The 27502-nt window shown below is 40.4% G+C and overlaps 1 protein-coding gene across 3 annotated transcripts in view; it reads left to right on the plus strand.

Annotated features, from left to right (window-relative positions):
- LOC105860099 (DNA excision repair protein ERCC-6) overlaps window positions 1-27502 on the plus strand; it is a 90158-nt gene that overhangs the window by 19666 nt on the left and 42990 nt on the right. For all 3 annotated transcript variants that reach the window (XR_001148836.3, XM_012744565.3, XM_076010226.1), the window contains exons 6-8: window positions 14369-14497; window positions 18691-18849; window positions 26043-26178. Coding sequence is in view for 2 of the 3 variants with exons in the window: in XM_012744565.3 (XP_012600019.2) it covers window positions 14369-14497; window positions 18691-18849; window positions 26043-26178 (424 nt within the window). In the remaining variant the exon portion in view is untranslated. The remainder of the gene's footprint in view (window positions 1-14368; window positions 14498-18690; window positions 18850-26042; window positions 26179-27502) is intronic.

Consider the following 27502-nt stretch of genomic DNA (forward strand, 5'->3'; position numbering starts at 1 on the left):
TAACACACCTTCAGTGTTTGAGTGATGAGTGTTCCTGGTGAGCACCTGCGTGCCACTTACCTAGTCCTGGCTGTGCAGCCAGAGTGCGCAGGAGACCAGACACTTCATGTGCACCTTTCCCCTTCAGGGTGGTCAAGATCAGAGCGCTTGCCCCCCACTCCTTGTCACCTCGGTGTTGTTGATTGACTTCCCAGTTGACACATATGTGAGGTCAACTCTGGTCACTTCATCTTTGCTTCCACAGCAGGAGTGCATGGAACCAGGCTGGCTTCAAGACTTTACGGCAAAGAATTTGCAGTCTGTTAGTGAACATGGATACAAATAGGACCTAGCCAAGTGTGAAGGGAATAATGAATTCAGACTGAGATGTTTGAGGGAGACTGTGGAGGAAGTTCACACAGTGCAGGGCCTTGTCTACTGGGTAGCTCAGATTGATAGGGTTGACACGGACCTTATGATGTGAGTTAAAAGCTTTGCTCATTTGCCCCAAAACTCTGGGTGCATCATTGAGAAGGAAGGAACTGCTTAGGTTTGGAGGCACATTATTTCCTCAGGAGCTCTGATTGCCTTGGAGATTGGCGTGGTGGCCATGATGTGCAGAGAGGCCCCGTTTCTAAGCTTTCCCCATTAGGACACGGAGGGCATGTGGGTTTCACCTCACCAGCCAGCTGTGACCTCTGGGGAGTCTTTTCAGGGGGAGATTGAGGCTCTGTTTGGGATGACTGGGAAGGTCTGCTACAGGCCCTTCAAGATGTCTGTCTTGGGCATAGAGTGGGAGGACCAGCAGCATTCATGCCAGGCAATTGCCAGCCCTGAGAAAGTAAAACAAAAAATGTCCCCTACTCTCCCTACTCTGGCCTCTTTCCCCAGCAGTGGCCAGCACTGCCTGGTCAGGTTGTGGGACATAGATCAGATTGCATCCTGAGTGAGAGGTCACACTTGCAAAGAAGTTTTGTCTCTCCTCACTAAGGTTAGCATTTATCATTTGACTTAAACCCGTTCCCCAGGCTCCTTTTTCCATTTGCCAGTGGTTATTGTTTAAGTTGCAAACCTCACAGCCTGTATGTACTTCCTTGGCAACGAGCACAGACTAAAGCTGAGCTTCCAGCCCACAGGCTGACACTGTAGAACCACTGGGGACCTCACTGCTGGGATGCTAGCGTGGGGGCTAGAGGGCAGTACTTGTAAAAAGCTTTCTCAGGTGATTCTGATGTATTGGCAGAAACTGTTGGATGTGTGTGAGTAGATCTTAAATAATTTTCCTTTCTGAGGCCGTAGTTTTTGGCCGATTCTGTTCATGTGTCAGTTTATGTGTTTAGACTTCTCTTCTATTGCCCTGCACAATTGTGTTTACACGGGGGGGGGGGGGCAGGAGGGGAGCCTCAGCTAGGTGCTGTATGCCATGGATGGTCTGGTTTTTCTCAAGCGTCTGCATCAGACTTGCTCAGGGAGCATCTGCAGCATGCAAGTGCCTGGGCTCCGCCTGGACAGCTGGAGGTGCAGTCAGGGTTGGGAGAAGTCAGGCACGGAACTTGTGCTTTGACTGAGCTCCCGTCATCCTGACCTGAGGTTGGTGGCATTCTTCACTGCCATAAGCCCTTGTTTGGAAAGAACTATGTTCCCATTTAGGAGGCCTTTGGGGTGGCTCAAAGAATTGTTGGTAAGGATGTTGGGGTTTGAGAACGTAATGCTTTTTTCTCTGCTTAGCCCAAAGTCAGCAAATAATTGCCTCTGGGATAAATCCCCAAACTCACCACCACCCCAAATCAGTAAAAACCGGCAGAGAGTTGAGAAGCAGACTCTTCAGTAGGTGGTGCCTGAGTCTTCTCAGGTGACCTGGCACGGTGGGATAAGCTGCCGAGATCATCACAGCCTGAAATAGATTTGGGTTGGTACCACTGAATGCTTTGAAGGCTCCCCCAAACCCCACCCTTTAGCATTTCTGATGATTCCCTGTTTTTTTTTTTTTTTTTTTTTTTTGAGGCACAGTCTCAACTCAGTAGCCTAGCTCACAGCAACCTCAAACTCCTGGGCTCAAGTGATCCTCCTGCCTCAGCCTCCCAAGTAGCTGGGACTACAGGCATGTGCCACCATGCCCGGCTAATATACACACACATACACACACACATATATATATGTGTGTATATATATATGTATGTTTTTAAGTTGCCCAGCTAGTTTATTTCTATTTTTTTTTTTTTTTAGTAGAGACAGGGTATCGCTTTTGTTCAGGCTGGTCTCGAACTCCTGAACTCAAGTGATCCTCCCGCTTCTGCCTCCCAGAGTAATAGGATTACAGGCGTGAGCCTCTGTGCCCGGCCTGATTCCCTGTTTTTTTGACTGTGAAAATATGATAATACTAAGACTAAAAACTACCTCTATTTTTTTATGTTTCTCTGTGGCATTCCAGTCTTTGATCCTGTGCATACATATCTTTACATTGTTAAAATCATGGCCCTTCCAAGTTAATCAGCATGCCCACCCTCTCACTGTTTTTTTGTTTTGTTTTGTTTTCAAAACAGAGTCTTGGTGGCGTCAGCCTAGCTCACAGCAACCTCAAACTCTTGGGCTCAAGTGGTCCTTCTGCTTCAGTCTCCCAAGTAGTTGGGATTATAGGCATGTGCCATGACGCCTGGCTAACTAGGTTTTTTCTATTTTTAGTAGAACCAGGGTCTCACTGTAGCTCAAGCAGTCCTCCCACCTTGGCCATCCAGAGTGCTAGGATTACAGGTGTGAGTCTCCCCGCCTGCCCCCATCTCACTGTTAAGAGGTAGAGCTGAGCGTGAAGTGAGGCAGGGCTGTGTGAATGTGTTTCTTTCCATTTGTGGGATTGAGTGGAAGGTGCAGTATCTAGGTATGACCACAGGGTGGTGCCAGGAATCAATACATAGCTGCCTCCACTTCTATTGACTAGAAGCCAAACCAAAAACCCAAGCCTGGGATCTGGGAGTTAGATGAGGATTTGGGGAGATGGCTCAGGAGTCTAGGAGACCTGACAAGTATGGTGTGGATGGGGGTAGAATTTACCTCATGGTCTGATGTAACCTGAGTCTGTAGTCTTTTTTTTTTTTTTTTTTTTTTTTTTTTTTTTTTGAGACAGAGTCTCACTTTGTTGTCCAGGCTAGAGTGAGTGCCGTGGCTTCAGCCTAGCTCACAGCAACCTCAAACTCCTGGGCTTGAGTGATCCTTCTGCCTCAGCCTCCCGAGTAGCTGGGACTACAGGCATGCGCCACCATGCCCGGCTAATTTTTTATATATATATCAGTTGGCCAATTAATTTCTTTCTATTTATAGTAGAGACAGGGTCTCGCTCTTGCTCAGGCTGGTTTTGAACTCCTGACCTTGAGCAATCCGCCTGCCTCGGCCTCCCAAGAGCTAGGATTACAGGCGTGAGCCACAGCGCCCGGCCTGAGTCTGTAGTCTTGATGCCTATTTATGTGCCCTGTATGATTGTGTGTTTTTAATACATTTTTTATCCTAAAGGGGTTTTTTTCTTGTGTCCCATTTTTTACTTTATTTTACATGAATAATTTTGAGTTAAAAAGGGCTGATAAAGACTCCTTCAGACCAGGCACGGTGGCTCACGCCTGTAATCCTAGCACTCTGGGTGGTCGAAGCGGGTGGATCGTTTGAGCTTAGGAGTTCGAGACCAGCCTGAGAGCAAGACCCTGTGTCTACCAAAAATAGAAAGAAATTAGCTGGACAACTAAAAATATATAGAAAAAATTAGCCGGGCACGATGGCACGTGCCTGTAGTCCAGCTACTCGGGAGGCTGGGGCAGGAGGATTGCTTGAACCCAGGAGTTTGACGTTGCTGTGAGCTAGGTTGATGCCATGGCACTCTCTCCCAGGCAACAGAGTGAGATTCTGTCTCAAAAAAAAGACTCCTTTTATTATCTTACAAAATATCTTTTAATAGTCTGTAAGGCTTAATCATCTGGGAAAATAACATTCTTCCTTGTCTTCCCCTTGAGCACTGGGCTTCTGTACCAGGGGCTGGTTGTACACATGCACAGTTCTGAGAAGGGGCAGGCTGCTGGCATTTCAGATGCTGAGAGGGATCTAGCCAGGTAGGATAAATGTTGCAGAAAGTCTTGTGGGTTTGGAAAGTCGGAGGCCTCCATGGCCTGAGCAAGAGTGTTAGCAGATGGGGGACACAGGGAGTGTGTACACACAAGGACAGCTACCACATGGCTGATGCGTCACCTTATATGGACTAATTGGTTTAATCCTCACACCTGCTAAGAGAGAGGCCCTTGAGCCCAGAGAGTTGAGGTCAGAAGTCGTGGAAGAGTCTGAAGGTGGTTTGGGACTCATGGGAATGAGCTGGCAGCTCGTTTTGCTGTAGTGGACTCACACAAGCATTGCCTTGGTGACTGGTTTCTCCCCTCATTGACTGAGACCGACTCCATGCCACCTGGGGAGCATATTCCTAGCCTGTAATGCTGCTAAGGGCCTTGTCCCCAGAACCACTGCTGTCCCAGCCTCTCTGTCTCCATGTTATTGTCTTCCTTGAGCCTGTTTCTCTTCCTTTTGCCCAAAGCCTGTTTGCATTGGGATTGTTCTGTCTGTCCTTCTATTGCATTCAGCAATTGAACGCCATGCTTAAGCAGACTGACTTAAATTGTGGAGCTTGATTTGCTTGTACTTTTTTTTAAGCACCCCCCCCCCCCGCCCCGCAAAAAACTCTGAAAATCCAAATTTAGTAAAAGTTTAATCTAGATTTGAGCCAGAAACTTGAATGTCATAATTTGAAGAGTGTTCTTATTCTCTCTTTCTGGGAGTTCATTTCTTTTTCTAGAAATAAGCCCACATTATTGTTGTTGTTCTTCTTGTTCCTTTTTTCTTCTAGGAATCTGTATTTTAAATTGAAAAAAAATTTTACTTCCTTAAGGATGTTTTCTTAGGGAGCACATTGGCTTCTTTTAAATGACAAAGCTGAGACACAAATGAAGACTAATACTGCTTCCTGCTCTGCACACACCTTTCATTCTCAGCTCCACGTATAAGTGCATAATTGTCTGCATCAGTCTTAATTCACTCTGTGAGATCTGCACTCCTAACTGAGAGTATTTCATATACTCATACATGCCAATTAAGTCCAGCCAGATAGACCATAAAGAGGCAGATAAGAAAAGTAAAACACTGAGTACCTCAATTTAGCAAATTAGACTAATCTGTAAGGGATCCTTAGCTGTCTGAAATAGAAAACCTATTGCACTACAGAAATGCAAACAATATTAAATACCCAGCTTGGTGCCTGAATATATTTTTAAAAATCAAATTGTACTCGTGCTTCTGTTGTAGAATTTCTTTCATGGATATTGCAATAAGTGGAGAATGATCCTGGGTTGAAATTTCACTCTCTATTAAGAATGACTTAACTATATGCTTGTGGCTTTTCACTTGCGGACAATGCAGATTTAAACTGTTCTTGCTCAGTGACTCTTGCAACAAAAATGTAAAGACAGAGCAGTAAGGTTAGTTTTGAATTTTAAGCATCTCTACTACATGTGACTTCCTTGAAGTTCTAGAGAGGGCATCTTCGTTTTATTAATATATGCTCTCAGGCGACTAATATTTGACAATTCCCATTAATAGGTTTATTTTATCCCTTTTGAGGGTTGGTATAGGCAGTTATGTACATCAATTTGTCTGATATTAAATATTTCTTATGTGACTATTCAGCCCAGATTATCTATAGTTAAAAGAACTTCTAAGCTGATTTTACTGTTACATGGAAAAGTTTGCAGGTATCTAGTGGAAAGTGAGTATTGATGTAAGGAAGGCATTGTTATTGTACGGAAATGAAGGCAGTCTTTCCCTTCTTTAAAAACCTTAGCTCTAACATTTTTTAAGACAAAATTTGAAGTTTTAGGATTTGGTTCGCTCTTGTATAAATGTTTTCATTATGTGGCAATTAAAGAGGTGAGTTTTGGCCGGGCATGGTGGCTCACGCCTGTAATCCTAGCTCTCTGGGAGGCCGAGGCGGGCGGATTGCTCCAGGTCAGGAGTTCGAAACCAGCCTGAGCAAGAGCGAGACCCCGTCTCTACTATAAATAGAAAGAAATTAATTGGCCAACTAATACATATAGAAAAAACTAGCCGGGCATGGTGGCGCACGCCTGTAGTCCCAGCTACTCGGGAGGCTGAGGCAGGAGGATCCCTTGAGCCCAGGAGTTTGAGGTTGCTGTGAGCTAGGCTGACGCCACGGCACTCACTCTAGCCTGGGTGACAAAGCAAGACTCTGTCTCAAAAAAAAAAAAAAAAAAAAAAAAAAGAGTTGAGTTTTGACCCTTTGGCTGGCACTTTGAGGGAAGGGCGGTGGGTTTCTAGGAAGTTTGAAAAATACTTTTTGAGAGACAGTGTTTTGGGACAGATGAGAGTATAGACCGAGAGCTGATTATCTGAGTTTGAATCTTCACCTTGTAACTCATTGGCAATCTCAAGCAACCTCCTTTATCTCTCTCTGTCTGCCTCTTTTTAACTGTTAAAATAATAATAATAATAATAATAATAATTGTTATTCTTATTGGGTTGTTAGGGTTGAATGAATTATTAACAATAAATATGAAATACTTAAAATGGTGTCCAACACACAGTGAGCATCAGTAACTGTCAGCTGTTAATGTCTGTTTTCTGACTCAACTTAAAAATATGTATGTATGTATAGTTTCAAAACAAAACGTGTTCAGAGCTATCCAGGTTTACTTAAGGAGGCAATATATAGCATAGGGGTTAGACATCACAGGCCATAGTTCAAAATGCCAAAGCCTTACCTCGTGTCTCTCATCTGTGAAATGGGATCATAGCAGTACCTTCTTCAAGGGTGGTAGGATTACAATAGATAATACACGTAAGATATTTGACATATATCAGGCACTCAATAAATGTTAGCTGTTCTTGTTATTTATGTGTCCACTAACTAAAACAGTTACGACAAAGATTTTGTCAAGCCCGTAAGATATTTGAAAAGAGGGTCTTTGAGGACCATGAAGAAGAGCTTGTAAATATTGATAGATAAGAAAAATGACCTCTTTTCTCAAATAAAAGGCATTTGAACAATTGATATTGCAGGTTGACCATCCCTAATCTGAAAATCCAAAATCAGAAATGCTCTGAAATTTGAAAATTTTTGAACACCAACATGATGCCACAAGTGGAAAATTCCACACCTTGACCTCATGTGACAGATCTCAGTCAAAATGCAGTCAAAACTATTTCATGTACGAATTACTAAACGTATTATAAAAAATTACCTTAAAGCTATGTGTATAAGATGTATATGAAATATAAATGAATTCGTTTTTAGACTTGGTCTCATCCCCCAGATATTTCATTATGTGTATGCAAGTATTCCAAAATCTGAAATCTGAAGCACTTCTAGTCCCAAGCATTTCAGGGAAGGGATACTCAGCCTATAGTATACATAGCCAGATCATAAGCTATTGTAAACTCTGTCTTGCTGATGTTATACTTTTTGTACCTTTCATACATTTTTTGTTAAGATTAAAGCCCACTTAGTGATAAAATGTCTATATGACTGTAAGTACATTATCAAGTTTGGGGATAAATGAAAAATTATTTTTCCTTTGAACACACTAGGGGGCACTAGACCTCTTTCCAGGGGACAGACTTCACAACCTACTCCTTGGTTCTAGGTAGATAGGTCAAGATTACACTGTCTGACATTTAATGTGACTAAAAACATGAAAAATAGAAAATTCAAAAAGAATAAACATTAAAAAAAAAGATTACACTGTGGTTCCTCATGGGTCTGTTTTCAGGCAGAAGTGCCAGATCTTTGTCTTGTGTCTCTTCAGTATATTCTCTTATGGCCTGATTTCCAGACCCCATGCTGCTCTGCATGGTAGGATGTCATGACCAGGATGTCCTGTCGATTTTTTTTTTTCTTTTTGAGACAGAGTTTCACTTTGTTGCCCAGGCTAGAGCGAGTGCCGTGGCATCAGCCTAGCTCACAGCAACCTCAATCTCCTGGGCTCAAGCGATCCTACTCCCTCAGCCTCCCGAGTAGCTGGGACTACAGGCATGGGCCACCATGCCCGGCTAATTTTTTTGTATATATATTTTTAGCTGGTCAATTAATTTCTTTCTATTTTTAGTAGAGACGGGGTCTCGCTCAGGCTGGTTTCGAACTCCTGACCTTGAGCAATCTGCCCACCTCGGCCTCCCAGAGTGCTAGGATTACAGACGTGAGCCACTATGCCTGGCCTGTCCTGTCGATTTTTTTTTTTTGAGACAGAGTCTCACTCTGTTGCCCAGGCTAGAGTGAGTGCCATGGCATCAGCCTAGCTCACAGCAACCTCAAACTCCTGGGCTCAAGCAATCCTTCTGCCTCAACCTCCCGAGTAGCTGGGCCTACAGGCATGCACCACCATGCTCAGCTAATTTTTCTATATATATTAGTTGGCCAATTAATTTCTTTCTATTTATAGTAGAGACAGGGTCTCACTCTTGCTCAGGCTGGTTTCAAACTCCTGACCTTGAGCAATCCACCCGCCTCAGGCTCCCAGAGTGCTAGGATTACAGGCGTGAGCCACCATGCTCGGCCTGTCCTGTCGATTTTGACTGACGGGTGTGGTGTGGGGTAGCATGACAGTCTGCTGTGCTTGGGGGTGGAACTGAATTGCCTGCCTGCTTAAGATTGGAAGAGGTGTTTCATTATTTGTTATTTTTTTATTCACATTTAATCTGCAATTACCTAAAATTTCTCAATTTTACTTTTTTTGCCTAATCTCCTGCCAACAATTTTAAGATAGCATCTAATATTTATGTAGTTTACAAAGCATGTTGTACATACATTATCTCATTTAGTTCTCATAAGAACCCATTATTTGGCCCATTTTGTGGGCAAGGAGGCAAATTCAGCAATGTTAAATGTTTTCTAAAGTTTGGTCCTCCCGTTACCGTTAAAGGGCTATAATGTCTCTTCTGCCTACCTCCAGTTTCCACTTCTCTGTGGATATCTTACATGTGTGTTTATTGCTGGGTTCTCCTATGGTGGCCCCTTCCTGGGGTAGAGCCTGACAGGGGCTTTGGGAGTTAGTATATGTCCCAGTGAGAACACACTTCATTTTATTTGGTTGCAGCAGTGACTGTTACATGTATCGATTAAAGAAAAAAAAAATGAAGAGGGAACATCGAAAAAATTATTTTCTTCCTAGTAATGTAAATATAGTTTAGGGCTATTTAAACTCCTTTTTTCCCTGTCATAAGAAGAATTCTTTCATAAGAACTTGGATCTTTTGCCTACCCTGTCCTACCTGGTCCTGGGGAAGCCGTGGCCAAACCCAGGGTTCCTGATTCTTCCCTTCAGCTGGTGTGCGAGAACACCTGTTCACAAAGTGGACTCACTGTGAACCCCCAAAATGGAGCTCAGACTTGAAAAAAACTAACACAACTTTTATTTTGCTTATTTTTAATTATTCAAAATAATGAGCTTCCCCCCCTCTTGTCTTTTTTCTAAGATTCTAAATTAAGAATTTCTCTGATGTTGCACTTGTACACTGCTGTGGGCCATTCTTTGCAGTGGACCTGGTTAAGGTTTATCTAGTGGATAGAACTAGGAGTAATGCCTTAAAGTCATACAGGTAGAAGTATTAGAAAATGCAGCAGAAGGTAGGTCTAAATGAGATAAATCAGAAAGTTTCTAGAACTCATTTCTGGATGACCCACTTTGACCATTTTCAAGTCACACTTCTCTATCTCTGTGTCTTCCTTATCTCTAGACCAATTCTGAATTTCGATCAATCTCACTCCACACTTACTGAGTGTCTGTCATGAGGAGGGCGTTCGCTTGATGGGCGCTATCCTGGGAACGCGTGCCAAGATGTCGCGGGGTTGGGAGTGCCCGTGAAAGACAGGCTGCCTGAGCCCGGTTGGCCAGCAAAAGTTTCCCTGAGTGGGGGTGCTCTTTGAGTGAACCCCTGAAGGGTCTCCTGAGTGTGTGGATGTGTGTGTTGAGGAGGGAGCTTGGGGGCAGTGCAGGACATGCAGGTGCACAGAGATGAGGCCACATGCTGGTATGGCACAGTGGTGGATAGCTGTGTTTTTCTGCTTGTGTAGTTTGAACGTCGGGGAATACTGGAAATTCTTCTGAGATAAATTAACTTTAAATGGTGGCAGCTAGTTCTCAGGTGTATTCTTAGGGTTCCTCTTATTGACAGGGCACCCCAGTAGGGTATAGCTGGAGAACGCTTCGTTCCTGGTGTAGTTCAACTGGTTATGCTGAGTCCGACTTGCTTCTGATAGAGAAATCATTGCAATATCAGCCACAGGCCCACAGCCTGGGCCAGGTTCTCATTCCGGCATGAATGTAGGGAAGCTGGGAATGTTTTCTCTGCCTGCATCCAGCTGGAATTGTAGGTTTATGTTTGTTCCTGGCTTCTCTTGTAAGTGGCTGCCAGTGGAGTCAATGGCAGGCTGAAGCTGGCAGTCGTGTGAGGGGTTGGAAACTTGGCCAGTGAACACCATGCCCACTTTGTTTTATGTGGCTGCAGCTGTGACTTTTACATGTGTGGATTTTTTAAAATGAGAGAATAGAGAACATGAGAAAGTTATTTCTTTTCTAAAAAGGTAAATGTTGGACTAGTTAATGCCTCCTTCTGCTTTTTCTTAGTTAACTGGCCTATTTATGGAGATAACTGAATTTAAATTTGGGGGCCATTTCTGATTCTTAAGATTTCAGCTCACTTGGGCCTGAATCTTAACTTTGACTCACTTCCAACCAATATTGTCATCTGTATCTATTTTTGTTACTATACTATAAAAGATCGCCATACTCTTGACAGTTTACAAATTCATGACAGAACTTTTAAATTGGGATATTCTTGCAGGTACCTTCTGAAGGCCAGATGGCTTTACCCATATGTTTATCATACCATTCATAATAATTTATTGAGCATCCATTTGATAAACTGTCACGGTTTTTGTTCAAAAATAAATGTTCATGTATTTCTGTTAAACATTTGTGGTGCATTACATTATCACATGCTGATCATATTGGGCCACATATCTATCTATTTATCTATATCTAGCTTCCTCCTCTTTAGTGAACATAGTAGTAGTACCTGCTGTCGGGTGGTTGTCAGGATTTCAGTAAGTGTATATGATTATAATACTATATTCATTAAGCATTTTGTATATTCTAGTCTCTTTGCTAAGTACTTTACATGGGACACCTCATTTAATCCTTCCCCAAACCCAGTGAAGTAGGTGCTGTTGTTCCTGCAGTCTCACAGTGGAGGGAACTTAGCTGCTGATGAAGTTAAGCTACTTGTTGAGGGTTAAAGAGCGAATAAATGGCACTAGGATTCGACTCTAGCAGTCTGAGCCCAGACTTGTGAGAGGCCTGCTTCTCTCTGTGTCAAACCCAGTGTGTTCATAGCACAGAAGCCCCCTTTGCATCTGTTGGCCAGACAGACTGCACAGCCTGCCAGACTATGGGACAGGCTGGTTAAACATACTGAAGAGAGCACCTTTGAGTCTCTTGGCAGCATCTAGGATGGGGGGGGCATGTTTCTTTCTGTGTGCAGATAAACTCACCTCTCCATCCCATTGTGCTGTGCCCTCCAGTACTTCTTGTAGACCAGCACCTTTATGCTGTGCTGCTTCCATGGCCCTTTCAGATGGTCAGGTCTTTTGGCTGCAAGCCACAGGAGGAAATATTGCTTATGTAACAGAAGAATCTCTTAGAGCCACATGTGCATGTGGTTTTATAACCTTGGTGTTTTCTGTCTTTATTATGTGTATGGGGCAATTTGTCTTCACAGTGATACAAATACTTGTAGCAATAATGATTTTTCCCCACCACCTTTAGTCATCCGTTAGCCAAACAATAAATGTTTGGCCCTTTTCATCTTTCTTTATGAAGCGGAAGGCACTGGAATGCAATCATTTCTGTAGTGGCTTGTGTGGTTTCCTAGGTGCTGAGTTCTGTGGTGACACAATGCCTGTGTATTTTAGAAGGGAGGGAGGAGGAGGAACCTGAAACTCTAGCTATGCAGTTTGATGTGGTGGGAAATTTAACAGCCACAAAAATTTACTGGTGAAGCCTAAGGAAATAGCCATTGTTTATCTATGAAGTTTAATATCTGATACTGCTGTATATAAAATATTTAATGATCTTATTGTGCCAAACTTTTAAAGCCCGTATTTTCTGGTGTTTTTATTTTTCTTCTTTGAGAAATTGCAAAAATGAAGTGTTTTCAAGTGGCTGTGATAGTTTTCATGATTCTTCCAAGTTTCACATTATCCACAAATTTGCTAAATTCAAGTGTCCTTTCTTATGCAGATGTTTGGTTTTAGTTCAGAGGGTAAGAGCTTGGATGCTAAGGAATATGTTATCTGAAACTATTTGATTGCTAAGTTTCAGAGTGAATAGCAGGAGTTCAGATATGTGCATCAGGAAGATGTCTATGCATCTTTTCAGTTTCTGAGTTCCGATTATAAGGGATACCCAGGGTTTCTCAGCTTCAGCGCTATTGACATTGGAGACTAGATAGCTTTTTACTGGGGGGAAAGAGGCCACCCTGTGTGTTGTAGGATATTTGGCAGCATCCCTGGACTCCACCTGCAAGATGCTAGTGGTAGTTTGTCCCCAGATTCAGTCTCAGTTGTAACAACCAAGAATGTCTCCAGGTATTGTCAAGTTATCTTGGAGTGAGGGTGTGGGGGCAAAATTGCCATTGCTGTATACCACTGCGCTTAACAGAACTTGTAAATAACATGAAACTCAGAAGGCTGTTATAGCCACCTAGAGATACTTCATTTGGTCAATTGTGTGGAGATAATTTTTAAGGGAGAAAAATATTAATAGAAAAAGAGATTGCCTTAAGAAGTTAAGCACACAAAAGGACATTAAATTTTTATATAAAAAGAGTATCATAAACCTTATGGTTAGATGATATCCATTTCCTTAGACTTGGCCATATACTGCCTCTTCTGTTTGTTGTTCTTTGGAAATTACCAACAGTGCTTCATTGATCTTATTTATAGGTTCTCTTACTATCCTGCAGTTGCAAATCACCAGCTAGTGCTTTCTTATTTATCACAAGTAAATTTCAGCTACCCTTTTGTTACTTTGAAGAGTTGAAATTTTTGGCAAGGCAAGAATTTATCAGAGGATGTGCTTTAAGGTCCACCTGCAGCTACCTGGAGGGGCTTGCCTGTCACTCTTGCATTGGCCTCTGCTGGTTTCTTAGTGGATACTAAAAAATATACCATGCCTCTAACCAGGCAGGGTGTGCAGTATTATCCTTTCGTTTTCTCTCTTGCTTTCCCTCAGACAGTCTCTGTTATTCTTGCATGGTCAGTGACAGATGAATGCCTTTTTCTCTATGTTGCTGCTCTCATTCCCTTGCTATGAGCCTTTTGGTTTGAAGGCATTTATCTGTATTATTGTCTCCTTTGATTTCCACCATTTCGTGAAATTCAGAGTGTCAGTTGTACACATGCTGAAAAAGTCATCCATTTATTTTCAAAGTGAATAGAATTTGAGACTAGTGTCCTTAGTATTTTTTTTTAACTTATGACACTAGGGTCCATTATAGTTATGCAGTTGTATGAATACATTATGGTTAAATGGCTGCATCCTCCCCGCAACCTTGGTATGTTGCTAAGACTTTCAGATCTTTATATGACCAATATTTCTTCTGTTAAACATACAGAGTGATGCCCTTCTGAAATATAAATGCTCATTTTATATCTGAAAAGCATCATATCACTAAATTCATAACTTAGACTTTATTCAGTGAACACATTTTTTTTCTGAGTGGTATAACTATCAGTACTTATATATTGTTGATGTCTCCCCTAGTGGGGTAATCAGTAATGTGAATCCGATACAGTGGTTTTGACCAAAAAGTTGCTTTATGTCCACAGGTACTATGTTGTTTTATGCTATGGCTATCATATCTTGAGCACAGAAATAGTAATAGTAAATACAATCTATTTTTATTACACCATATGGTTTTGGAGATATGTTAATTATGTTGAAATTTTTCCTGAATCTTTTGTAGAACTAAGTTTATGTATCTTAGGAACTAGCAGAGAAATTTCTCCCGTAGGGTATGCCAGAAGAGGAGCAAGTAGTTTTGGTAATGAAATGAGACCTTACAGAAATATTTCTAGAGCAGCTATAATAATTCAAATAAGAAATGAATTGGGAAGGCAGGCAAAGAGAACTGTTTTTCTTTTTTGAATATTAGTGTTTTGGATAATGATGGCAGCAGAAACCTGAGAGACCATTCTAATTTGCCTCTTCTTTCCTGTGCATGATCTGGAATTATCTATTTTAATCCATCTTGTAACCAAAATAATAGAAATATGATTTTTATTTTCATTGTAGGAGATGGAATAAATTGAGACTGCAGGACAAGGAGAAGCGCCTGAAACTAGAAGACGATTCTGAGGAAAGCGATGCCGAGTTCGACGAAGGTTTTAAAGTGCCGGGTTTTCTGTTCAAAAAGCTTTTTAAGTACGTGCCATGTGATCAGTTCTTTATATTTATTTGTCATCGAGCCATTATGTGCAAATTAATATTTTAGGAATTACACAGTAGTTACCTGTAGGTCCTTAAGGTACTTGCAGCAATTTATTGCAAAAACAGATACTGTCAAATGAAATTTTAGCCACATGCTGTTCATTAAAATTAGATGATAATAAATTGACTAAAGTGTGCATTGGGTATGTTTGTGAACTGATAAATCTGTATGGACCTGTTTCAACAGACTGAAAGCAACACATTTAAAAGCCATCTATGTTGAATTATTTTTTGTTCTTAGTGATTTTAAGGTGCCAAACTTGTATCAGATTAATTTCATATATTAAAATCAATATTGGGGAGGGTTTTTTTTTTCTTTACTTCAATATGGAAGTAAAAAACTTGAGATTATTTTCTGAGTGTCTTATATTGTACCTGAGGGTATAATACTTTCAAGCCGACCAAATGTGCTTCTAAATATTTTATGTAGATGTCGTTCTGATGTCAAAAGAGAAGATACAGACAACACCTTGAGGATTAAGTTGCTATTTGAAGCTGCCTACGTTTCATATGTAAAGTGGCCAAGTGTTACAGTAGACCGGATGCTGCCTGGTAGACAGATGCACGCTCATGGTCTGGAAGGGCTGGCCAGTCTCCTGTGATGAATGGAAATACTGAGGAGCGTTTTCAGTCTTATCACTCCAGGGATTTACTTAACAAGATGCTTTAGGAAGGCTTCTTAGATGCATGTAGGAAGTTAAACCATTAAATAGCTTCTTTCTGACTCTTTTGTATCATCAATTTATAGTTGGGAGCAGGATGCAGACTTCTTTCTTTGAGATGATTAAGTTTAATCTCCTTGGTAGATTCAGCTGTCAGCCATGTCCCTAAACTTGTGCAGGAAGTCTACTTACAAACAGCGTGCTCTTTATATTTCCTCTCAAAGAGCTTGTATTAAATTTTATAGTTTTAATTTTTCTGTCTCTGGGGAGGTTAGGGGGGTGAAGAGTAGTTATTTTAACCTCTTAAACATACAGGAAGCCATACCCTAAAGGTGTGCAGTGACATGGCTGGGTTGCCACAACTGGAGAGAGGAACAATAACTATGCAGAAGGTAAAAGCTGAATTTCTAGTGATTTTTGCAGAGAAAATAGCCCAGAGAGGTGGCTACTTTGTTTATTGCTTCTCCCAAATGAAAATTAACTAGGGCAAGGTAAATAAAGACAACATTTATTGGCAACTCGTTTCATTTTCTTTAAAGTGATTGCTTATTAAAGAACAGGCCAAATAGTATCAGTGTTGAACTAGCAAAAGGAATACCCAATTATAGATTAAATTGATTTGACAAAGGCAAGTACTTCTGCATGTGTAGGAAGTGATATGGCAAACATCCTCAAGGGTCAAGTGTGCATTTATGTATAAATGTCAGATTTTCTAGCAAAGAAATTTCACAGTTAATGGAACCAAATTTTGCTTACTAAGAGTGTATAGGATTCGGATAATTAACTCTATACTAGTTAATGTAAATACATGTATTTTAAATTAATTGCATATTCCTGGAAAGTATTTTGTTTTTATCTCTGTAATAACCAGGATTTTAAATATTTTATAGATGTCCTAAAACTTCTGTTCCTTCAGATGTATGAAAAAAATTAATTGGATTGATAGAGTCTCCATTTTTCTTTTATGATCAAGTTTTAGCCAGCCAATTTAATTTTAAACTGTAGAGATATTTTTCTTTATTTTTTACTGTATTTACTGCACTCTGTGGAATTGAATTAACAGGGTATGTAGTTGTACACAAGGGAGTTAGAAGGTACAATTAGCCATTTAAGTGCTATTTTCTACAAGATAATGTTTAACTTTTAAATTGGTTTTGAAAGTTTGCCCAGCAAATGCATTGGTCTGTATAATTTAGCAGTCAAATGACAAACTTCATTCTTTTGACGTTACTTTCAGCCACGCTAGTAAGTACAGTCTTGGGTTAGTGTGACAATGCCAAGGTACACCAGTTATCCGTGGTCACGTTGTGATGCTTCAGTCTCCTGGGGATAACAGGATATAATAATTTCCTTATTGTTGTATAATAGTTTAGACAAATCTTTAACTTTTCCTAAGGAGTAATTTTTATATGCTTTTCAAAGGTTTTGAAAACTAGATTCTATAACATGTTTTCATTTAAACCATGTAATTGTTTACAGTGTTTATTACTAGGAAGGTCAGAGTCGGTCAGTGGCACTGCTGGAACCAGAGTCAGGTCCAGCTCCTCGTCAGTCAAGCCTGTCAGCGGTGTGGCTGGTGCTTTTGAGTGTGCAAGCGAATTTCCTTTGACTGCCATCTGACGGCCTTCATGTATTGTGGGTGGAAAGAAAGAGCCCCTGTTTGCCATCTTTGTACACTGTCCCTAGTTTTGGGGATTTCCATGTAGAGATGTGACTTACAGGGCTGCTTAGTAAATGTTTTTCCTTAAGTCATTTTTTTAGTGGTAATCATCTTCTTGTGAACACAAGATCATGTGCTGTTTGAAGTCAGTGGAGATTAGATTTGTAGACGAGGAAACTCCCAGAATACTGTTACTGCCTCTCCTGGGTCTCATGGAATCCAGATGTCCCAATTCCCCCCCAAACTCCTGGGAGATACCATAATGGTTACCATTCCTTTCATAATTTCTCAATTGCTCTTTTCCAGATTCTTCTCACTTTAATTAAGTGGATGGGCCCCAAACAAAGAAAGTTGTTGGACGCATGGTGGAAGTGGGCGGTGTGATGTAGTGGTAAAACGCCAACATGGTCACTGGGAGATTTTTGGTCCCTGCCTGGAAGGAAGTGGTCCCATAGTCGTTCTGTACCTCAGTAAAAGGAGGTTAATTGACCAGAATTTAGTGATTCTAGAAACTGATTACACATTAGTTTTTTTGCAGAGCTTTTGGGAGTATGTCTTTTTCAAAAGCTGAGATTATATGATAGGTAATAATGGCAATGGCTAGAGTCTAACTTTTAGACTTGCTTTGCAAAAGACTGGGGGAAAGTTAATTAGGATGTATTTATGGAGAGGAAATTAAAACCAGTTCAGCAAGAACTGAAGTCCAAAATGAGATTTTAGATAGACATGCCATGTACCAAATAGTAAATGTTTGGGCAGCAAAACAACAACAAAATCACCTTTTTAAAGGTGAGTTAAAGGTGAAGTAACAAGGTAATTCAGCCTTGGTATTCTTTTTGGAAAATATAAAAGAAATCCTTTGGCTTTCATTGGTGGTTTTTGCTTTAGATTTTTTAACTTGGCATGTAATCCTCACACCATTCCTCCTAGAAATGTTTTTTTGCATTATTCCTTTTTAAACTTCATTTTTAGGTTACAGATTAAACATGACATTGATGGAGAAAAGAAAATACCAATTCCTACTTTTGTTGGGAAGGGAGGGGATATGTTCTTCCTCTTTGACCTGTATTCTTTATTTAAAATCTTAATAGCTCAGGTCTTTTTGTACCGATGATAAAATCCCTGAATAATTTCTGCTTTCAAATTTGAAAAGACCTTTTGTATTGTTGAGTCTTTAAACTGTTATTTTTTGCATGCTAGTAATATGACAGAATCATCTGTTACATACTGATTTTGAGAGCAGCCCTATTATTTAGATTTGTTTATGGCTTTAAAATGTAATCTAATTTTTTCTATAAAAAGATAATATGATTACGAAGTGACTTTTCAATAGTATAAGTTGTAAATTGTGGTGGTCTCCTTCCTGCTTTTTTGATGCAGTTGAGATTGAAAAAATAAATGTTAATGCCTCTTTTGTGGAAAAATTAATGGAATTTTATATACAAAAAATATTTAGGATTTTTTTTCCCAGAAAGAGAGTGAATAAAAGATAATAAGTTTATGCTTGTTTACCAAGCTATTTCTAATGTTGAAAAAGAAATGAGATAGTCCCTAATTATCCCATCTATCAGTTTAATTAGAAATGTGTTAACATTCTGTAAAGAAAAATTCGTGATTTTATTCCTAGGTGATCAAAAATGTATGACCTTATAAATATAATACTCGTGTAAAACACACATCCGGCGTGTTTCTCTGATTGGTACTAGAACCTAGCCAAATGATTAATTCATGAGTACTTTCTGTTACGATCTGTATTATCCACCATTTGCCATTTTCTCTTTTCTTGTTGGTGTTTGTTGTCGTAGGTACCAGCAGACAGGTGTTAGGTGGCTGTGGGAATTGCACTGCCAGCAGGCAGGAGGAATTCTGGGAGACGAAATGGGATTGGGCAAGACCATCCAGATAATTGCCTTCTTGGCAGGTCTGAGCTACAGCAAGATCAGGACTCGTGGTTCAAATTACAGGCAAGTGCTCCTCTGCAGACTGTCAGTCTGTGGAGCTCAATTAATATTTCATCAGATGTATTGCTGTGGAGGAGGGTCTTGTGAATTATTGATGACATTTCAATTACAATATTCCTTTAATTCTTTTAGTGGGGGACATCAAAGGAAAAATTTTACGAGACAATGGAGCTGTAGGGCAGGAGAAATTAAACATGTAACACTTTTAATGAATTCCAGGCATTGATGCTTCATTTTGCAGATGAGCCCCACTAGATATTTTGGGTCAATACGATGTCTAAGGTTAGCTTCTACAAATGGATTGTTTACAAACTCAATTATGTTAATATCAATAGTTTACACAATATAGAATTTTAAATTAGACATAATACCTTTAGTTCCATTTATTAAATTTCACATTAAAATATTTGTTCTGGCAGGAGACCAGGTAAGCATTACAGTAAATACAAAGTCTATCCATGGGGAAAGTTGGAGCTTTGAAGAAGACATTCTCCCTAATTTCCATTATAATCATTGTGCATGAGAGCATTTATAGACAGCTAACTCTCTCTTTGTGTTTTTGAATGAAGTTACTTGTCTGCTTGCTGTGCTTTCTTCTCCATTCCAGTCAACGAATTTTATATAAATTCTAAGGCCAAAACCTAAATGACTGTCTAAAATGATAGAAAACTATCATTTAGATTTTAATCTTTGTTCTCTATAGAAATTTAAACTATTACGGTTCTAATATTCCCCCCAAAAGGATTAATCTGTTTGGTATGGGAGGACAGAAATACTTTATCTTGAAATAAAATACTGAGCTTTTCCATATTTAAACTACAAATTGATTGTAGAAATCAGTATTGGTAGAAATATTGCTAAGTAAGTTGTGCAGGATATTTAATCTTGAACCCAGATAATCTAAGAACTCCTTGTGTTTCAGTAGGTTTATCTAATGAATAAGAACAAGATATTTACTGGATGGTTAGGTCCTGGAAACTTCAGGCACTCACTACATAAGATTTGGAGATGCCTTGAAAATAGTGTCGATATAAAAAAATAAAATAATAAATAAATAATAAATAAAATAGTGTCAGTGTGCCTGAAGTCAGCAACTACAGAAAGTTACTGCCTATACTCCATTTCATTGGCAGAGAAATGTTCAGTAGAGAGCCAAATATGAACTGTGAATTATTGAGTCAAGAACTTTTTTTTATTCTTCAGAGTTTAGCGCTTTGTTTTTATTTCTTTCTCTTTCATTCATTTAGCAGACCAGCACTTCTTGTGAGAAGTGTTTGAAGTTTTAGAATATTTTATAATACCAGTTGTACTTACGTAGGTATAGGAGGGGGAAAATTTGGAGATTTTTAAATGCTGAATGTTCTTGGTGTTTCAAGAAAGTTGTATTGTCAATAAGCAGAGGATTTTCTTCAAATATTAGAATTCTGTTACTTTTGCCTGGAAGCATGTGAAAACATTCCAGCCCAAGGCAAAACTCAAAGTTGAAAATGGGCATTTAGTGTTTCCTTATCTCTGAATGTCATTAGTTTAGCATTTTAAAACATGCTTTCTCTATTTTAGATAAGCTCTTTGCTTGGCCTGGTCTCTGCAACTATTTTGGGTTTTTTGATAGCTAGAATGCCTGGAACTGTCCCAAATGGTTTCTAGGACTGTCTTTGTTTCCTTAAGTGATTTCTGGGATTTTCTTATTTCTCATCTCTTTTCTTCCCTTGCCTTCCTCTAATCATGAAACTTGTATGGAGTCTAATACTGTGGGCCTACGAACCTAAAGTTATCCCTGCAGTGTAGTTTCAATCTAAAAATTAAAACATGCTCTCTTGCGTGGTGGCAATCCTACTAGGAGTGAAGTCAGGGCTAATAATGAGCAGCAGCTGTAATCAATTAACTATCAATGCTCATATCCTCTTTCCTATCATGAAATAGTGTGGCATATTGGACTATAGCCCAGATCGTCTTTATTAAAATAGTATTGGTAGAAGTGACTTTCAAGAACATGGTAATATATCTGCTGAACAACTAGGCTCTTCGTGAAGAGAGGTGCATTGGGGAGGTTGTTCCCATCTGCCTTACATGTCCCAGACCAAATTGGATAGCATTTTTCTAATAATTTTATAATATGTCCTCCTCTGAAACTGGAAGAACATGGGAGTTCTCCTCTATGTTTATGCCCTAAAGAAAAATAGTCAGCACTTGAGGTCAAGTTAAATTCTATGTGAGCTCATATTGCTTCACTGGCTATGTATATTTCCTCTGGACTCTTGCAAATCTGTAGATTTTGGGACCCTAATTTGAGACAGTGTCATGTTGTAATTTTAAGGTCTGTTAACTTTGAAAATGAAGTAGTTTAAGTCTTTGTGATACCAAGAAACTTCATGGTAAACAAATTTGGTTTGTTGTTTTAAATGTGTGTTGTGTTTTTGTTTGTTTTTAAAAGAGGGAGAAGCATATTACATGTGGTTAATAAAAATCTGTAATGATTGTTGTGTTCCCAGTTCATATGGGACACCCGAGCTTCTTTTTACTTTGCCATTCATATTACAATGATAGGCCCCTGAATTTTGTGATAGAGAGGAAATGTGAATTCTGTCCAGCCACAAAGGTCTCCATTTTTCATACGGGCTGGATACTTTCCAGACAGACCTTGTAAATTTATCTTTCAAACTTCAGTTAAAACTTCAAAGTCTTGATTTAGTTGATTTCTTATTGTGAACAAATATCCTGAAAAAGTTAATAAACTTTCAAGGGTCAGTTATTTACTTTATAAAAATTCCTGGTGAATTGTAGGTATGACTGGCAGGTTTCCATCCCGTTGGTTGAAATATTTGACCATGGAAGTATTGGCTTGCCCTAAATTCATTAGGTAATCAATAATAACCAAAGATGAAAGGAATTGTAGTCTGTTTGGTAATTGATGCTAATTACTCTAGTACACTTAGCCATTTCTTATGCTCATCTCACTGATACTGAGGGTTGGAAAGGGGTGGTTCAGTTGACGTGCCTGTTAATAGATTTTGTTTATTGCCCCTAGATTTCAACTCAGCATGAAAACCTCCATGTTCTTCTAACAGAGGGAGAATGGCAGAAATTCAAGGGCATAATAATGCCAGATAGATGAACATATTAGCCTAAAGAACATACTAACTTAAAATGACTAAGTGTGATTCATCAGTGTAGTAGTTTGCAGGAGGCATATTATAAAAGAGAGAAGAAAATGCTGTGTAACCTAAGCTTATGTGTGTGTATTTATGCTTATTTGAGTATGAGTTTGTTTTTAAATATTGTAGACAGCTTTTGACTGGTTGTTTCCTAATCCCTGCTAAGTGCATATTGATGATAACTCTCTTTTATTCTGCTTGGAGGATTGAAAGAAGCTGGTGTATTTAATCCTTTTAGAAAGGAATACTGTCATGGAAGGGCCAGAGCAGAGTCCTTTTCTCCCCCGGGAACTTGAGGGCACCTCTCCAGGCCATGCCCTTGGTGAGGAGCACAGCTTGGAAATTCTGTAGGAAGTGTCAGTCTGTTGTAGCCTCTGGCTTTTGTAGTCTGACCCTTTCTAACCCATTGAGGGGCAGAGCAGTGACTGACTGCCTGTAGCTGGAGACAGGGAGGGTTTCAAAGTGGAGAGAGGCATTTTGTCATGTTAGAATGTAAAAGTAAGCCTCATTGAAATTAGGCCTTGACCAGAATCTCATTGCTTTTCTTTTTTTTTTTTTTTTTTATTTATTTAAACATTAGGCATACAAGCTAATCATTGCTTTTCTGTTAGAACTACAAGTTACCTTTCAGTTAGATAGAAAATGATTTTTAATATTTCAAGCACTGTATGATTTACTCTTATTTATAAAAATTGTTTTAAGTGTAGAGGATCATTTATTGAGCTATAGCAAGAAAATAAAAATCACTTATGATCTCCTAACTCAGAAATAATCTCTTTTAGCATTTTGATATATTTTCTACCAGTTTAAAAAAAAGTTTTCATTTAATAAAGCCAATATTCATTAATAACCTGCTGTAAATTAGGCATCGAGATCTTTTGAAGAAGAGATTTTCCCTGCTCTGGAAGTGCTGAGGAAGGATCTAACAGTTACAATAAGGGTGATATGTGTTACGACAGGGTTGGTATGGGGTGTACTGAGGAAGGATTCTTAACTTGAGAGAAAGGGACAGGGAAGGCTCTGTCAGGAAGCTGAGGTCTGAAGGACAAGTAGAAGGTGGCTGGGAGGGATAAGAAGATAAGTGGACAAGGTTAAGGTCATGAGGTCAGAGGAGTATGTATCTTGTGGGGTGCTGACCATAGGAGCAGGTGTTGGGGTGGTGGCAGTGAGAGAGGCGAAGCTAGAGAGGTCAGTCCTCATGGTCTTGGAGGCCAGGTCCAGGTGTTTAGACCCTGTCCCAAGAAGCAGGGGGCAGCCACTGATTCTTTGAAGTGAGGGGATGAGACATTCAGATTTTGCATTTTGAAATGATCATGCTGCAAGGTGCAGTAACTCAGATGAGAGGCAAGAGTGACTGGAACTGGAGTTCCAGAGGGAGGGACATGGTGGCTTTGAGAGGAATCAGGAAATAGTGGTGGAGAGCAAGTGGGCGTGCTTGAGTTCAAGCCTCAGATTTCCAGTTTGGGTGCCTAGACAGTGGGTGACGTTTCTGCTGACTGGATCGGATCATGGGGAGGGGTGTGTGTGGTGCTGGAGGACATTCGAGGAAGCAGTGAGGTATTTGGCATATGGTGGTTTGGAGTTCAGGAGAGAGATCTGGCTGGATGCCTGGATCTGACATTATCGGCACTGAGAGAGAATTGAAGTTGTGGGAAGTAGTGAGATAGCATGGGGATAGTGTGTACAGTGGAGCAACACATGTGTATTTCGCTTTAAGCAGTGCACATGTTTATTGGACAGAAAAAGGGAGGGGAGAAGAGGGGAAGAATGACAATGTACAAAGTGCAGCGACTCTGCTTCAGGTGAGTGAGAAGCAGGTGTATGGGCCTGCAGTCCCCTCGGTCAGTCTTGTTTCCCAGGTGCATGAGCATGAGCTGAGCATGAGTCTGTAGTTAAAGAGGTTGCCACAGTTAGTTTTGCCTTATTCTTAGTTTTCATCTTATGTCCTGACTATCCTCCAGCCTCCAGCAAGACTAAAGATGACATGGCTGCAGTAATGGGAGCCTTGATGTCGTGGGAGTGTGGGCTCCAGAGATTAGCTAAAGAGATTGGTCTCAGACAAGAAAAGGGACACTTGTCCTAGGAGGGCAGGGTGAGTGCAGATGTAGACAGGGACCTACAGTGTAAAGTGTATCAGGATATTGGACCACAAGTAAATGAAACTTGTCCTAAAATTGGATTAAAGGTTCACAAAATGTATGGTACAGTTAGAAAGCTACAGAGGGGAGGCTGTGGACACAGCATGATCAGCAGCTCAGCAGCTCAGCAGCTCAGCGATGTCATCAGGGACATAGAGACTTGAATTTTCTCCTAAGGCCAAGTCTCCTTGTGATCATTAGATCTCCTCACTACTGCAGCCCAGTTGCCGGGTGGCTGTTGGACTGTACGTGCAGCAGGAGAGACTACGAGAGAAAACTCTCCCCCAGCCTAGAAGGAGTGTAAGGCTGCCTTACTAGGTTGGTCAGTCTGGCCAGGCAGTACCAGTGAGAGTTGCGGGGGAGTACTGTGTGCTGACGGCTCGAGGTGAAGCAGGCTTCCCACTCACAGCCAGACAGTGGTCAGAGTCCCATAAAGTACATGTCTGTGGGAAGGAAGAGGGAGGGCACCTGCCCAAAACTGACTCTGTGTGGAAGGGGGGACAGGAGAAAGGGATGTTGAGACAGTGGCCACAACCAGTCTTCCAGCCTACCTATGTCTAAGGGAATTGGGGTGATTCCATAAGTAATTTTGTTTTTTAAAAAATTTACTATGAGTTTTTTTTTTCAGGTTATTAAATATTCTTCAAAAACTGTTTTAATGGTTCTATGATATTCTATCTTATTTAACAGATTCTTACAGTATTTTCTGTTTGGCACTGTTCTAAGCCCCTTACAGATGTTAACTGATTTAATCCTCATAATAACCCTATAAACTATTATTATTCCCACTTGAAGGTGAGAGACTGAGGTTCAGAGAGGTGAAGTAATGTGCCTGAGCTCACACAGTCAGTGTGTAGAATCGGGATTCAGACCCAGGCCGTGGCCCCAGCCACTGGCAAGTGCTGTTAAAGGACAGTTATTCAGCACTCCTCTTGCCTATGATGCAGGTGGCATCTGCTTTCCCACAGCAGAAATCATGCTGCAGTGGGTCTCCTGGTCCGTAGGTGTTGGTGTTGGGATCACTGGGTCACCATGCGACTGCCGCTGAGGCCCTTGCTGTGTGCTGCTCAGCCGCTTTCCGCACAGCAGTGCCAGCTCTCACCGCCTTGGCGGGGGCTTCTCAGGAGACAACATGGCACAGAGGAGCGGGCAGCGTGGTGTAGTAAAGGCAGGCTGCAGCCACGAGAAGGCTGATTTTTGGGCATTCCTCTGTCCCCTGGGAACCATGTCGCCTGGGTCACTCCAGCCTTCGGAGCCCCCAAACAGTGAGGCATTTCTGTCCTGCTTGCTTCCCGGGGCTATGAAGATGGATTGAAATTCTGTGGGTGGAAAACTCTCAGTAGACAAGAAAGCTTCAAACAAACTTAATTGCTGTTAGGTTCACATAGGTTAAGATCTACTGTGTAATGACTTCAACTTCACTAATCTGGACTAGAAGGGGAAAGGAATGTATTTTTGTTAAGTAACATTTGATTTTCTTTTACGTTACTATAGTTGTTATATTTTAATGTGTTATTTAGTGTCTTCCCTTAATACTTGCATCCACTGATTCAGCGGTACCCCACCTTTTTGGCACCAGGGACCAGTTTCATGGAAGACAGTTTTTCCACGGACTTGGAGGGTGGCAGGGTAGGCAGAGCCTGTCTGCTGGGTTCCTAACCAGTCTGAAGCCTGGTTGGAGGCTGGGGACGGCAGCACTAATTGATGAATGGGATCATGGAAATTTCACTTACTAGGTTTTGACCTTAATAGGTTTTCCTTTAAAGAAATATCACTAAATTTCCATTGCTGGCATTCTCCTATTTTAACCATTAATTTTTTTTTGTTTTGGGGTTTTTTTTGGGCAGTTGATCACTCTATTTGCTCTTATGGTTGTGTTTTCTTCTTGGATGTTTGGGTGCAGGTTTGAGGGGTTGGGTCCAACTGTAATTGTCTGTCCAACAACGGTGATGCATCAGTGGGTGAAAGAATTTCACACGTGGTGGCCTTCGTTCAGAGTGGCAATTCTACATGAAACCGGTTCCTGTACCCACAAAAAGGTAACATTATAGTATTTTCAGTACTTTTTTGTTTTGTTTTAAAGCCCCCCATTTTACATATTTGGTTTTTCTTTGATCTGTGTATTTCTCAAATGTATATTCCTGTGTTTCTTTCATGCATTTAAAATTATTTTATTATTATTGACTGACTTTAGAGTGCTCTGTATTTTCAAAATAATTATGAATGTAGGCTTTATCATTCTAATAATCTGTGGTGGTGTTGTGACATGTTTGTTGTTCAGTGAAACACAACTGGGCATAGACAACACCCTAACCTGGAAGTGTGAGTGGGATCATAAATCAGGTCGCTTATAGAACAGTAACTTCAGGGACTTGGGCATTGGCAGCTTTCACCAGTTTTAGGAAGGTGGATAGAAAAAGTGATATAATAGCTCTTAATTGGTAAGTGCATTTGTTAATATGCTTTTTAAACAAGTTTTGATGAATGATAGAAGCAATCTACCATTTTTTTAATTTTATAAGTATTGTTGCTTTTTAGTTGAGTTTTGTTCCCTGAATACTTATCATATTTTGAAAGTTTTATTTCTTCACTTTTAGTTTTGTTAACAGTCACATTATCAAAATGGAGCTTTATCTGTGCTACTGTGAGTAACCTAGATACATTATATTCTGCTTTTTTTCTTATCTGCCTCACCATCTAGGTGGTATGGACTGTCTGTTTTTGTATCCCAAGTACCCCCTAAGCATTGGCTGAACAAATAACAATCACACAGTTTCACTGTAGGTTTGCAGGCTACATTATTGAGAAGTAGCAGCTTGTTAGGAGTTGATTCTTTCTTTCCTGAGTGTTCTGAGCTCTCAGGTGGGCTCTCCTATATCAGGAAAGCACTGCCGGGTGCCAGGGCCATGAAGTGTCCAAATAGGAACCACAGAACTCTGTAAGTTTTCCAGTACCTCTTTTCCTCCAAATTCTTGTTACGTCCATGATCATGAGTAAGTAGAACTTTTTTTTTTTTTTGAGACAGAGTCTCGCTTTGTTGCCCAGGCTAGAGTGAGTGCCGTGGCGTCAGCCTAGCTCACAGCAATCTCAAACTCCTGGGCTTAAGAGATCCTACTGCCTCAGCCTCCCGAGTAGCTGGGACTACAGGCATGCACCACCATGCCTGGCTATAAGTAGAACTTTTGATGGAAGTGAATCAGGAATATCTGTAATTTGGTAGCTCAAGTAAGGTAAGATGGAACCTTGTTTATAATAGCTGTTACTGTTACCAACTGACTTTTCCCAGAATTTTAAATGATAAATGGAAGTCAAACTGAATTAAGGTAATTAATAAAGTCAGGTAAATGCTGTGATTTTTTTAAA

Source organism: Microcebus murinus, chromosome 14 (assembly GCF_040939455.1).
Source record: "Microcebus murinus isolate Inina chromosome 14, M.murinus_Inina_mat1.0, whole genome shotgun sequence".
NCBI lineage: Eukaryota > Metazoa > Chordata > Mammalia > Primates > Cheirogaleidae > Microcebus > Microcebus murinus.